This window comes from Manacus candei, unplaced genomic scaffold, assembly GCF_025592945.1.
Source record: "Manacus candei isolate 608988 ecotype Guabito, Panama unplaced genomic scaffold, ASM2559294v1 h1tg000050l, whole genome shotgun sequence".
Lineage (NCBI taxonomy): Eukaryota > Metazoa > Chordata > Aves > Passeriformes > Pipridae > Manacus > Manacus candei.
The window spans coordinates 18,117,912-18,132,315 of record NW_026138098.1 but is presented as its reverse complement, the minus strand read 5'-3'; the positions used below and the strand labels follow the sequence as shown (position 1 = coordinate 18,132,315).

Here is a 14,404-nt window from a genome sequence, read left to right as displayed (position 1 = left end):
TTTTGCTGCTTTACGTTCCCTTGGAGACTCCTGGATGGCAGCTTTCACAAAAACAAGTCTGTCTCTCAATAAAGCATACCTCCCCTTAAAGGCCCTCCTTAACATACTTAAAATAGCCAAATGTTTCTGATAAGTACGTACACTAGCTGGATGAAGAAGCCAAAAGGACATATTTGATCCATGATGAACTGCTATATTCAGCTGTATACAAATATCTTTCATTCCTAAGTCACTTCCAGAGCCAGGTCTAATTCCCAAAATAGGAGAGAATGGGGAGAGCAAAAAGTTTACAGAAAACATCAAAATGCTAGCAATTATATGCTGGACATTGCTGGGGCTTTCATCCATAAGGAGCACTGAAGGAGTTGACTTTCATAAACTGAGTGTGTAGTCAACAATTTATACAGAAGCGCTTATTTATATAAGGGCACCTAGAGAGACCAGTTAAAAGTTCATTTACATATGACTACATTTGTGAAGATGCAACCACACCTCTCACAGCAACATCTCAACCTTTAAGCATTTCCACTTAATTCTACACCTGATTATAATGTGAGTAACTTCCCCTGAAACCTCTCAGTTTACAACAGTGTGCATGTCTAATCTTTTTAGAAAATCAGCCCAATACCCACTCTTGTTCATCTTCTTTCCCCACCTCAAACACTCGCTTCAAACACGTACTGCCAATAACCTGCAATGACTTTATCCAATAGTTTGCTATTTATGGTATTATGCCATTTATACCTTGTCCTTTCATGCAATATTTTTTTTACTGAGTTATTTTTGTCATTGAAGCATTGCTTTGCACTAAAGAATGAAGCTGGCTTTGTTCACCACGAGTTAATAGCACATCTTAATGACTTAGAATAGCATGAGGTACTCGAAGGCAAGTATGCATTTAAACACTTCACTCATGAAATTCATGTCAAGCTTCAAAAGACACTGAGACTTTAAAAAGGGGAAAACCTGCTTTTCTCAGAGGGAAGATGAAAGAACTTAGAGTATATGGAAGGAAATAATGAGAAGATTCAAAAAAAGCACCCCATCCCATGTGTAGAGTCAATATTTGAAAACACTCCATGTCCTAAACCAGCTCTTTGAAAATCATTTCCTCTCCTAATTCCTTGCCAGAAACTGAACTCAGATCTTTCTATTTCTCTTTGAAGGCCTGATAACAAGTCTTGTAGGAACAAGTCTTCTCTTGAGATTTTCTTTCATATTTCTTTCTGTAAATATTAAAGAAAATAACTTTTAAGGATATATTAAATATTTTTAGTCCTAACAACAGCCAGTACTGGAAGAAGAAAGCATGCAAGCTATAAAACAAATAGAAATGTCAAAGCCTGTTCAAAACCTTGCTCAACATTCATCTCAGTGTTTAAGCTGATCTGTTCTATGTGGATGAACAGTATCTGTAAGACGGGATGAATATTTGGACAAACAAGTATAGCAAAATGAACAAGAAAGAATAATTAGTTTAAAGATTTAAAAGTACCATGCTGGAAAGGCAGAATGTAAAACCCACCAAGTTTATACCAGAGTACATAAGTGAAAAAAAAAGCCTCAACTCAATCATGCAAAGTTTGTACTGTAGTTGTAGTGAAGACACCACTCCTGTGGTGAAACATGGCTCCACAAAAAGAGCCTCACAAAGGCCACTATCCCGAAGACATAACTGTCTACTCAGAACTACCTACTTAATTTCCATTGTTGGACAATATTGGCCCACTCCCAGTATGCTTGAGACCACTGACACAAGTCTGCCCGTTATGGTAATGTTTCCTGAGTCCATACAGATTATAGAAAAGCATACTAGTTTCATAACTATTCATTTAGAAAAAATCTATTGAATTCTATGGCCATCTAAGAGATGAAAATATAAATAGAGGAAAATGTCCTGAAACCACTCCTGCAACAATGTAGAATTATAGAACAGCAACAAGAGCATTAAAAGAATAAAAGAAAAATATGTGCAATAGCATCTGTAGAGGTATCAAGAGTCAGAGTTCCTTCCATCCTTTCCGGATAACATGAGAAGCTGGAATTGGTAGGTTGTTAGTAAAAGAGAAAATTGTTGCAGGTTTATTGACAATTTCATTAGGCATGATAAGGTATATCTATGAATATATTTGTTTTCAAAATTCCTGATCCTGCTCTGCCACTCCACAGAGGCTGGTATTCTCCTTAAAAATCCAGCAATCTGTGATAATAAAAGAGCCTTGTTATAGTTGTTGTGGCTAAGGAGCTGGAAAGCACGAGGTTTAAGGATAAAAGGAGTCACCTCTCTCTGGTGCTACTTTAGAGAAAAGCTGAAATGATAGTAGAAGGAATGAGGAGTGGGGAAGAAATAGCTACTTATTGTCAAGGTGCTGCATGATTGGGGAAAAAGCAGTGCATGACCATCATTTCACTGCCATCTTTACCCAGCACAACTTCCTAGCAGCCAGGAATTGAGTTTCTATTCTTCAATAGCCACGGTTGCTCAGCCAAACTCATGACTTCTGGCACAAGGTCAGTAATGCTTTCAGTTATTTCTGATCCAAAACTAATGAAGACTTTGTGGGAGCTGCAAAAGATGGTATCAAACCTGAGCTTGAGGATTTCCTTTAATATTTGGAAACAAATATATTTCATTGTGTTGTTTTGTTTGTAACTCATATGGCTCATATGTGACCATATGGCTATTTCTTTAAAAGTTCCTTTTGGATAAAGAGGAGTAGCCTGGCTCACCTACCATGAATTTAGGTAACTGTGGGATAGCTGCAGAGGTATGGGAAAATGGAAAGTGAGGGAATAAGAAAGCAGCAGCTTTAAACCAAAAGAAAGGATTCCAGCTCGGTAAAACAGGTTTTTTTAAACATCTGTTCCTTTTTCTGCAAAAGGAGCCAAGTATTTTCAACACACAGATTGTATCGGAATGTAGTGCTACGAATTTAGAATATAAATTGTTGTTCTGTCATAAGAAAAAAATAAGCTATCATATTACTCTGGAGAAAAAGTTTAGAAGTCTTCTTGTTTAGTAGAACAGTAAATGCAGTAGGTTTTTTGGCTGATTGAGTCTGGCTTAAAGATCTGTTACTGGGACAACAGAAGTTCAGATGTGGCCTCCAGGGGTTTGTGTCATGTAGAGAGGATGCTGATTCAAACACTGCATTTTCTTTGAGCTATGAGTATGTAGGTCTTCACAGACAGTGGAGCTGTTACGTGTGCATCTAAGCACACATAACATAGTTACCCTTCAGGTTTTTTTGTTCCTTACTTGCTGAACAAAACTGGATGTCCCTGCACTCAGTCTCTACCTAGCATTAGATTTAGCAAAGTTTTCTTTTCCTTTCTCCATCCTCATCCTACAGAGTTGAAAAAATTTTGCCATTGAGCAGTTTTGTATACTTTTCACCAGGCAACTATAAGTAACTGCTCTATTAAGGTTCTTAAGTTTTCGATTAAATGATATTTACTTTTTTCACTTTATTTATTTTTTTATTTTTTTTTATTACTGTCTTTGCTTTTTTCAACTAACTATCGAATAACTTGTTTGTCTGCACTTTGAAAACTTCACTGACAGTTATTGATTTTACTTACAAGTTGCCCGATAACACCTGTTTCCAGGGTTAGCCAGAAATGTTTCCAAATTCATCCACAGAACAAATGTGTGGTATGGTAATGCAAGTGACCTACTTCTCAGACAAATGAGTGAAATCCGTTTCTCCAAAAGCTTTGTTCCTTTTCTTGGATTCATTGATATTTTTGCCCCATCAAGAGCAACATCCTGATCCACACATTAGCAGAGAACCCAGGTTGCTGCCAAACTCCCTCAGATAGGTGTTTGAAATCAGCTTTGTTCTGTTTAATTAACAAGTAGAGTGTCCCAGACTGGCTCCATTTACTATTAGGCAGAACTTCCCTCATCAGGGACCTGTCTGGATTACAAGTGCAGAGCGGGACTACTGACAGATGAATGTATCGCTTTTTGCAGGGAGAAGATATGGCTGTTTGTTGCTGTGATGTGTTTGTTTCAGGGAATTACTTATTCAGAAGAACTGAGAAGAATGGAGAGAGCTGTGGATCCTGAAGCATTTATGAATGTTGTAAGTTGCTTGGTGGAGTGACCTGAGGGTGGACGTAATGCATGTCTTATAGTAGAGAGGTTTCTAAGTGTTAGAAAGAACAAGCTGCTTTATTTGACCTATCCTCTGTAGTCACTGTATATAGTATTGCTTTCTCTTCTCTTCTGTTTGCATGTCTAACAGCACATCTTCTGTTTGATAGAAATTGAGGCAAACACCCTTCCTTAGTAAATCTCCGGAGTTAATTTCCTTTTACACATCACTTACCAGTTTGCTGTTGCTGGTACTATCTGCATATCTGAAAGAATGACCATCTGGAATGTCAACATTTCATCAGCAAAGAAATCTCTAAATAACTAGTGGTGACCAGCATAGATCAGAAATGGCCAGCTTTTCAGAAGAACACCTCTCACCAAGCAAACTTGTTTAGGTCTTTAGTAGCTTTTTAAAATCTTGGGGTTTCTGTCCTGCATGACAGAATACATTGAGTAATTCTCTGAGTACAAGTTATAAAAACAACTCTCTTTTGTAAAAAACAGGTTGAATGTTACTGGGTAAAAATATTTACTTCAGATCTTAAGATGGGCTGTGCTAGTGATTTCCCTCATGACTATGCAACTGCCCGATCTTGTTTTTTTCATAATGTAGTCAGCTTCTCAGTAGTACTCATTGAATCTATGCAGTTCACAATAGGGTAGTTGTGAAGCTTTCTGGGTTTCTCTGAAGGTAGTTTAAATAAACTGGTTACAGCTTCCATTGCAGCAGACCAGGAGCATTGCACTCAGGTAGCTCCTCATCTCAGCAACACACCTTATCTCAGCTCATAAACTCCTGCTATGAGTTTATAGTGATTCTTTTATCATCAGAATGCAAGATCTTGTGATGATTGCATGGCAAGAGTATAATACAAGTTTTACATGACATATTTTAACTGAATGGTAAAACCCTAGATATTACAAAAACAATAAAGAAAATTTGTTGGTTTTTTGAGGGTTACAATATCCAGTCTGATGATGCTTTATTCAGATGCTTAATATATGTAGATTAAATGCCCAGTCTGCTTTCTAACATTTCTTCATTCTATCTTATGCATGTAATACATGAAATGGAGTTCTGCAAGCAAATGCATTTGTACCTTCTCTTCTAGAATGAGCTCATTACTTACAAAGGGTACCCCAGCGAGCAGTATGAAGTGATGACAGAAGATGGTTATATCATTACCATTAACAGAATCCCTTATGGTACTCAGAATCAAGGAAGCTCAGGTACAGTTCTTTAATATGACACAAGACCAGCCTAGATAGGGCATGCTCTAAAAAGTGATACCTTGTATTTGTATAATGTCCACCAAAGCTTGTATACATGAGTGAAATTTTAAGAGCGTTCAGGCTGCCCTGAACAACCTGCAAGATCTACAAAATTAATGTCAAATATACCTATTTATAATAAAAATCCATTATAATATGAAGCATATGCCTCCTAATAAGAGTTGATGAGTAAAAGTTAAAAAAAAAATAAAAATAGGATAAAGGTTGTAATTTGCCTAATCAGCCTGTTACGAGAAAGCAGTTCTGGCTTCTAATTTTGCTTTGGTTTTGCTTACATGAGGTTAATATCAGTGACTGATTCATATTTTGAGTAAAGGAAACCTCTGCAAACAATCCCACACCTTCATTCTCTGTATCAGAGTTGAGAATCTCAAGCTGAAGCAGCTGAGCTACACAAACAAAGACCAGAGGGTGCCCAGTTAGATGTCAGGCAGATCTTTCTGTAAATCCTTACAGAAGCTTAGAAGTTCTCTCTTACACACAGGGATGTTTTGTTCTTATGATTAGTTGATGCAGGAACAAATCCCAGTATTGAATAATATCCCTCAACTACAAGGAAACGAAAAAAAGTTATGAATTGTTGTTTTGTTTCTGATTTGCTTTTTCAGCTTCGAAACCTGTTGTGTTTCTCCAGCATGGATTATTGGGAGATGCTAGTAACTGGGTCACAAACCTGCCCAACAACAGCTTGGGCTTCATGCTAGCTGATGCTGGTTTTGACATTTGGATGGGAAATAGCAGAGGGAATCGCTGGTCAAGAAAGCATCAAAAATATTCCATTGATCAAGATGAATTCTGGGCTTTCAGGTAGACAGAACCATTGAAGGGCATATCCATTGCCCATCCTCACATATTAATTTCAGCTGGCCAAAAATCCTACCTTTTAAAAAGCATTCTTAACCTTCACTTTTGCTGAGGTGCCCCTATACGTGCATGTGAACTATAATAGTAAGGGAGACTGCTTTAATTACTGCTAGAACAGGTTCTTCAAACTAGAGGCATAGCAGCAGAGCAACTCAGAGGAACCTGCACAGGTGATCTCCAAGCCATTCCTATGCCCTGGAGGCAATTTTGGCAGCTATTAAAAACATTAGTCTGTATATTACAATATCACAAAAGTGGCAGAAGGAAAAATGTAAATAATTTTTACATTTATTTTAATGACCGTTTAGAAACAGACCTTTTTTTTTAATGCCAAATTGTATAAAATGTGTGATTCCAAGGAAGGAGTTCTGTTATTATATCATCACCTGTTTCTTCTGTATATTCAGTTACAATTCAATCTGACACTTCTTGAAGCTCTGGTCCTTCTGTTAAAGTCAAGGGAGAAATTACCCCAGAAAATCTTGAATAGTATCTTCCATATCCAGTGTCAGGAAAACACAGAACCAAAAACAGATGAATGATTCACTAAATGGTTCAGACTGTTTCTTTGCTGACAGGCCATTAATAAAATTGGGAATTCAATTCAAAGTCTGATTTTTCGTTTATGCATGCCTCTCTTTCAATCTCCTGACTGCAGTTTTGATGAGATGGCAAGGTTTGATCTTCCAGCAGCAATAAATTTTATTGTGGAGAAAACAGGACAGGAAAAGTTGTACTATATTGGATATTCACAAGGTACTACCAACGGTAAGTTACACACAACAGATGAATGCTTCAGAAAAACAGGAGTAAAATGTGATTTGAGATACTGAGCTACTGAATGTACCTGGGGTTTTTATTTACTCTTTATAGGTGTGAAAAACACATTTTACATTTATTATAAAGACAGTAAAATGTAATGGACCAAATGCACTGCTACTGGAAGTCTGTCAACTTAAAATTATACTGGAAATTACTGTGGACCATGAAAATTGTTCTTTCCAAGATGCAGGGGTGTGCCCAACAGCATCTGGTCAGTTGACCAAAATAAACAAAATGGGAAGATGAGAGTACAGACAGAGAAGTTGGCCAGTTTGGACCGGATGTACACACAAAAAAAGAAAACATGAAATTGGACTGACAGGAAGAAAAACAACTTCTCCTCATATGAAATGCATGAATATACATCAGAAGTATACATTTCTGTTTAAACAGGCCTGCAAGAAAGCTGCAAAGGCAAAATATAGAAATTTCTCCAAAAAGGGAAAAAACCTACAAGCTGGTACTCATGGAGATGAGGGATTTCACATAAATCTAGACTGAACCATAGTCTCTGAGCAACTAATAAGGTTGCTCGTAGGCTTGAAGTTTCAGAATAGCATTTATTAATAATGAAGGAAATGTACAAACAATGGTTTTTTAACTCATCTTTTTTGTTTTCTCAGCTTTCATTGCATTTTCAACAATGCCAGAGCTGGCTCAAAAAATCAAACTCTATTTTGCATTGGCACCTGTCACTGCTATCAAGTATGCTAAAGGCCCTGCCACAAAACTCCTCTACCTTCCTGAAAAAGTGCTCAGGGTATGTGATATCTTGGTTTTGACTGTTTAACTGTATACTTGTTTATTCAGCTCTTAAAATGGTTAAACAGAAAGTACAGGGCTTTGCGAAGTCTACTTATTTGCATGTGGGTAGGTTTACCTTACGGCTGAAGCCTTTGAAAGTTCAGACTGGGCATTAAGAAAAGCTTTCTATTGAAGGCAATACTGCAGCACTGGGATGGGTCACCCAGAAAGGCACAGAGATGCAGACCCTCAATGGTGTCCAAGATTTGTGTAGACAAAACCACAACTGATATGCAAGCTTAAAATTAACTGTGAATTGGAGTTAATGTTTAACGTATCTCTTCATTAAAAGTGATGTAACAGAAATTGAGTAATGCCCAAGAAGGCTGATGCAATGCAAAACCAAGTTATTTTTTCTTGTTTGTGGGAACATCATTTGGCAAATGGAGAAAAGCAAGCAAGAACCACTGACAGTGCTGGAGAAGAGGAACAATGTATACTCTTAAGTGAGTGATACTTTGTATTTCACAGGGTATGCTTGGCAAAAGAGAATTCCTTCCCCAGACTGAGGGTCTAACAAGGATAATAGCCCCTGTCTGCAGCCACCGAGCTTTTGCCAGCCTTTGTAGAAGTGTCTTCTTCAGTCTGGGTGGCTGTAACTTGAAAAACATTGATGTGGTATGTATAACTGTTGCCAGCTCTACTGGGAGTTTAAGCTTATGCTCCCAAAACTCACCTTCTGTCCTGTAGTGTAAATCCTGAATTTCTGTTAGTGTGATGTTGCAGGGAACAGTCCCCACTACTGGACAGCAGTATGTGCTGATTGCCCTATCACTAACAGGGGACCACTGCCTCACTCCTTAGAGGAGCACTTGGCAGCATCCCTGCAGTCAACAGCTGCTCAGAGCCCCCCAAAATTCTGTAGTCTGCCTTCTGCCAGACCTCACCCAGGGCACATTTTACTCCTGGTTCATACTGTGTCTGCCACTGGTCTCATGAGAAATATTTAGTATGCTGGCACACTGCAGAAGAAGAAAAAAAACACTTCATGTTTTCTCTTTGCAACAGAGTAAGGAGCACATATATTTCCCCTTGTCCTCCCCCATGCCCAGAGGCACAAGATACCTTGGGGATACCTGAGAGAGAGTTGGCAGACACTGTAGGGGGTTATTAAGACATACTTGGACACCTCATGCTATGTTCAGCTCTAGGTCAGACCACATCAAAATTTTGCTCCAGCATTTTTCAAAAAATGCCTCAGAGTGTGTTTGCCGAGGAGGGATCGCAGAGCAGCTTGTTAAGAAACCTGGCAGGACTAGAGTGTGTTTTCTTTCAAATAGTCATGCATTCCTAAGGCAATTACATTTCCCTTTGCTATTCTGTCCTAGAGTGATGCTCTCTCACATAGGATCTGATACAGATTTCTGAAAAAAACTCACCTAGTTTGGGGTCTAAATTGCTGACTTTCTATTCTATACTTTCCACCTGTAGATTCTTTTAGATTCTCAGTCATACTGGAAAATATTCTGATTGGGGGTTGTTCTTCCAGTGCTACTCTTAACCTAACACATTGCCATATCTGGAGTAAATCTGAAGGAGTCTCTAATCACACAAGCCCATTTTCTATTGGTTTTATCAATCCATGACACTGCTGTAGCAGATGTTTTGATGTACATCTGAATGGAAGAAGAGAGTGCTCACTGAGTATTTTCTTTCAGAACCGAATCAATGTGTATATTGCCCAAACCTCCGCTGGAACTTCTGTGCAGAACATAGTCCACTGGAGTCAGGTATGAGCAAACCCCTGGAAGACAAAATACATACTCACCTTGGGGTGAATAGAGAGGTTTAGAGATATCCTGTTATGAAGCCATGGCTTATTTCTTGGAGACACATGTAACTTATGGGGTATCTAGTACCTTTTATAAATGATGTCCACAGTTCTGTACAGAACTTCGCTTAAGACATTAGTCATATTTCCAGTGTGGAGTGAAGAAATGAGCAGGACTTAGGCTGCTATGTAAATGATCAATTTTACTAGTAAAAGCCCACATAGTTTCATCTCTTGCTTTCAAAGCTCTCAGCAATATAACCATAAATAGTAAACTCTTTATTTAGTAGACTCTTTATATCCCATACCTACAAGGTACTGCCACAGTACTCCTGCCACAGCAATGCTGATGGGAGCTGCCTTTCTGTGTTGGGGCTCACACTTTCAGGATTCATAAAGCCTGGGCTCACTCACAGAAGCCCCTGTAGCAAGGCTGGTTTCCTGGCTGCACCACAGGCTCTGGAGCAGCGCAGGAAGCAGCGCTGAGCACAATGAGCTTGCAAGAGTGTGAATGCACTTTTCAGCACAGCAAACACATGGGTATGTCTGAGTGACATCTGTGCAGACATTTACTCAAAATTAAACAATAGTTTTGGCTGTTCAAATAAGATATTAGATTTGACGAAGTTGCTTTTGTAACCATGACTTAGACCTGTAAAGAAAAAGGGTCCCAAAAACACAGTGGGGGAAGTTCTGTAAACTGGCGCAGATGTAATTCAGCATCTAACCACAGATTAGCAAGCACAAACATGCAGAAGTAATATTCCTGAGTCTTCACTGTCCTTCCTGTTATTACTCTTCAGGGAGCCAACAGACTTTCAATATTAAGATCCCATTGAAGGTGTCTCTCACAGTAGTAATAATCCATGCTGTAGACAAAGCCAAGGAGCACATAAGAAGAATTAGAAATGGTGATTTCTGTACTTAAAATAGAGTGGGAAGAGAAAACATAAGATGGAGCCACTCATAGAGCTGAGTGATGGCAACACAACTGTCAGAAGAGGACAAGACAGTAGCAGTGAGGGGAACTTGCTGAAGGCAGTTGTTATTAGCAGTTTTCCAACCTGAACAAATTGCCTGCAAGGACATCTCTGGGTCTTTCTGCAGAGGAGATGATTTTTTTGGTTCTGACAAAAATATTTGACTCCTTTTCACTGTTTGACATTTTTAATTAATTTACTACTGGCTCTTTCATAGCTCTTAGAAGAACTTCTGTTGGGGCTTTAGATTGGAGTCAGAGGCTCAGCAGGAAAAGAACGCACAAACTTCCTGAATAATGGCTTTATAACTACCCTTCTCTTGTTCACCCTTCTAGGTGGCCCGCTCGGGGAAGTTCCAAGCTTATGACTGGGGAAGTTCAAAGAAGAACATGGAAAAGTACCAACAGGTATGTTTTGGTGAAACAATATTACCACCCTTGGACATCACAGAAGCACAAAGGAAGAGAGCAAGTGTGTAGGAGGAGACATATTTTCAAAATATAAGTAGATGAAAATATTACTACTTTTCACTTGGGAGGTCAGTGGAGAAAGCATACAAGCACTAATGGAAATAATAAATTTAATACATTTTAAAAGGAAGAAAGAGAGCAGGGAAGAGCAAAACTTTTTAATTTCATGATCAATGGGAATAAGAGGAAGTAAGGGCAGAAATTATATAAAATGGATTTTGAAAAAGAAAATTAATGGAAAAGAATAGAGACATCTTACCTACTAGTGGATCTGAAACAGTTGACAATGCATGAGAGTTCACAGAAACAATATTAGGAAGAGTACAACTGAAGAAATAACAGCCACTCCTAAATTCTGGCAGCCAGAGACAAAAGGACTTTTTCCTCAAGAAGACTCTGAGGGACATCTCCATTCAGGACTCTAATCCCATCCTTGACCCTCCTACCCTTTAGGTCTCCACAACAACCTGTCATTATGAGCTACATGTTTTAATTATGGTTTGCATGAAACACAGCTTCTTTCGGTTTGACATGAATTTGCTTGCTCCTGGAAAGTCACTGGGTACCTTTTAGGTTTTGTGTTATGAGAAGTAATGGGATAAATACTTCCTGTGTTCTTTCTTCATACTATTTGTTATTGTATAATCTAGTCTTCTGTACTTGCTCTGGCCTCTGTTTTCCAAACTCAGAAGTCCTAAGCTACTTTCCCTCTCCTCCTACAGAAGCCACTCCATGATCCTTTTCATCCTTGTCTCCTGGACATTCATTCCTGTACTGTCTCATGTTTTCTAGGCTATTCCTCCTGTCTACAACATAGAAGAGATGACTGTACCAACTGCAGTGTGGACTGGAGGACAAGACTTGCTCGCAGATCCCAAGGATGCGGCCATTTTACTGTCTAAAACTAAGAAGCTTATCTATCACAAGAAGATTTCTGAATGGGCACACCTGGATTTTATCTGGGGATTGGATGCACCTTTGCATGTGTACAATGAAATTATTGATCTGATCCAGAAGTATCCTTAACCCACAGCCAGTAGCCTTACCTGACTCATTCAACAATATTCACTTTCATTCGGTATGAAAAAAAAACCTTCTGTTGCATCTGGAGGCAGAGAAAGGGTTCCTCCTGCACACCCCCTGTCACTCCAATGCTTTTTGCATCCTGATAGTGCACTTCATATTTTCTGGTAATTTTCTGTAATACTTTCTTGATTGATACAGGTTAGATTCTGCGATAACCATACTTTGCTAACAGAGGACAGGGTTTGCTTGCAGCCTGCTCTCTTCTTTAGGCTGTAACAGTAACAAAAGCACTTACTTTCTTTGGATACATTCAGTGATCTCAAGATGTTTTCCATTCTTCATGTTATTTCTCAGTTCATTGGTTTGACAATTATTTAAAGGCATAGTGTAAGCCAAGACTAACTCTAACAGTTGTAGTATTTATTAATTTTCTTATTAAATGAGATGATAACCATAAAGCAAAACCTGAATTAATACAAAAAAACCCTCACTCCTGAAAAGAAGATGATTCGTCTTAATTTTAAACAGGACTGCTCACTGTTTTCATGAGGAAGAGCAAGGGACACAGGGAGACCCAACAGAAAACAATAGCCAGTCTCATGGTTCAAGCATGCACTTGGAAGCTGGGAAACTTGGGTTCAGGGCCCACCCCGAGATAGGGAAATATTTACAAACTCTATCTCTGCTGACAACACTTTCAGGATCTGTGTACATGATCTTTCCAGTGTGGGAGAAAGGAGCCGATTTTATTTTGGCAACACTTCCACAGGACACTTTAGTTCAAAGTTATACCCTGAACCCAGCAGGAATCTCACATCTCCTTTTATTTCCCATGTAAGCTACTGGTTACCACACAGCTGAGCTGTTCTGACCTTCATCGTGGCTCTGAGCAGCCTCTCTGGAGTTTAAACACTAAAATGAAAAGCACCCAAACATTGCTAGGAAGAATCCATTATCTCCACCCCATGGGTATTTAGAGCACTTTGACCACTACTGAAAAGGGCTGCTTTCAAAACAGTGCTGAAGAAACTGTCATCCTATTAATTTCTCAGGATAACTATGACTCTACCAATCTTCTTTCAAAGAGGTAGTTACTGCACAAAACCACTCAGTTGAAGGGGAACCTCCATGGTTATTAGGTTACAGCGTTATAGGTCACCATCCCTCCACAATAAAATGCCATTAGCTTCACTGTGAAAAGAAACACAGTGCATTTAGGGGTTTCCTTTCAGCATGACAGCTTCATTCTCCGTTTGAATGAAATGTTAATGTGGGCCAAGTGTGGGATGCTATCCAGGGCAGGTACAGCTGTTAGACTAAGACAGTTCACTGGTGACACTGTATGACCAAAAGACCAGTGCCTCACTCTGTATAATGGTTCATTAGCCAAACAAATTAACCATGGCTGTTGCCACTTCTGCACCTTTCCCTTCCAAAACAAACAACAGGCCTGTTTCATCTTCTAAGCCCACTACTGAAGCCTGTTCTGTTTCCTTCTGCTTCACAAATGTAACTAAAGTTTGATCCAAACAAAACAGCTCTCCTCCAGACAAGGACATTCCTTACACCAAACACAAATTCCTGGAGTCAAATACCCTTCAGAGAGTCACTCTTTCTCACTGCTTGTAGGGGAAATGTATGAGGACTGAGGTTTGCATTATAAGTTTTCCATACTTTCAATGGTAAATGAAATTGCAATATATGTGAAAGTAGCCAGAGCATTCCTTAAAGTCACCTAGGAAAGAGCTTGCAACTGTACAGCTATTTTACTACCTGAGACACCATAGAGAAGGCAGGGTGTTGAATTTTCTGGAAAATCAGTAAAAGCAGGTTGGGCAAACAGCAATGGACACATTGTGGGGACTGTTGATCTCACCTTGGGACATGAGGAGGGATGAGGCATCATGTTGCAGAAGTCCTTCTGAGTGATTAATTTATGGTTTAATGAAAGTTGTCATTTACAGACATCAGGGAAGCCAAGTTATAATGCTTTTTACTGAGAAAATACCAAATTACATTTTTCACTATCCCAAACAACATTATTTACTTTGTATGTAAAGCAGAACTGCTACTGTGCCTTCACTGACACCTGTTATTTCACTCTTTTCCTTCCCCCACTAGTCAAAGGTATCATATCATTTGCAATGGTGTTCCCAAGAATGCACCCCTTTCATCTGGTATTCTTCTAAATGCTCATCAGCTCATGATGAAACATAAGTTCTTCTGAAGACACTTGTGAATGAATTGGCTGAGCAGGCTGATCCTCACACAG

The 14,404-nt window shown here is 39.0% G+C and overlaps 1 protein-coding gene across 2 annotated transcripts in view; it reads left to right on the top strand.

Annotated features, from left to right (window-relative positions):
- The window catches only part of LOC127477250 (lipase member M-like), a 32,123-nt gene extending 19,884 nt beyond the window's left edge, over nt 1–12,239 (top strand). The window contains exons 1-10 of one of the 2 annotated variants that reach the window (XM_051801292.1): nt 2,318–2,511; nt 3,977–4,088; nt 5,215–5,332; nt 6,004–6,202; nt 6,918–7,027; nt 7,705–7,841; nt 8,357–8,503; nt 9,544–9,615; nt 10,972–11,043; nt 11,899–12,239. In XM_051801292.1, the coding sequence (XP_051657252.1) occupies nt 2,495–2,511; nt 3,977–4,088; nt 5,215–5,332; nt 6,004–6,202; nt 6,918–7,027; nt 7,705–7,841; nt 8,357–8,503; nt 9,544–9,615; nt 10,972–11,043; nt 11,899–12,132 (1,218 nt within the window). In that variant the 5' untranslated portion in view covers nt 2,318–2,494 and the 3' untranslated portion in view covers nt 12,133–12,239. Of the gene's footprint in view, nt 1–2,317; nt 2,512–3,976; nt 4,089–5,214; nt 5,333–6,003; nt 6,203–6,917; nt 7,028–7,704; nt 7,842–8,356; nt 8,504–9,543; nt 9,616–10,971; nt 11,044–11,898 lie in introns of those variants that run through there. The other variant, XM_051801291.1, reaches the window with a different exon arrangement.
- The last annotated feature ends 2,165 nt before the right edge of the window (nt 12,240–14,404 follow it).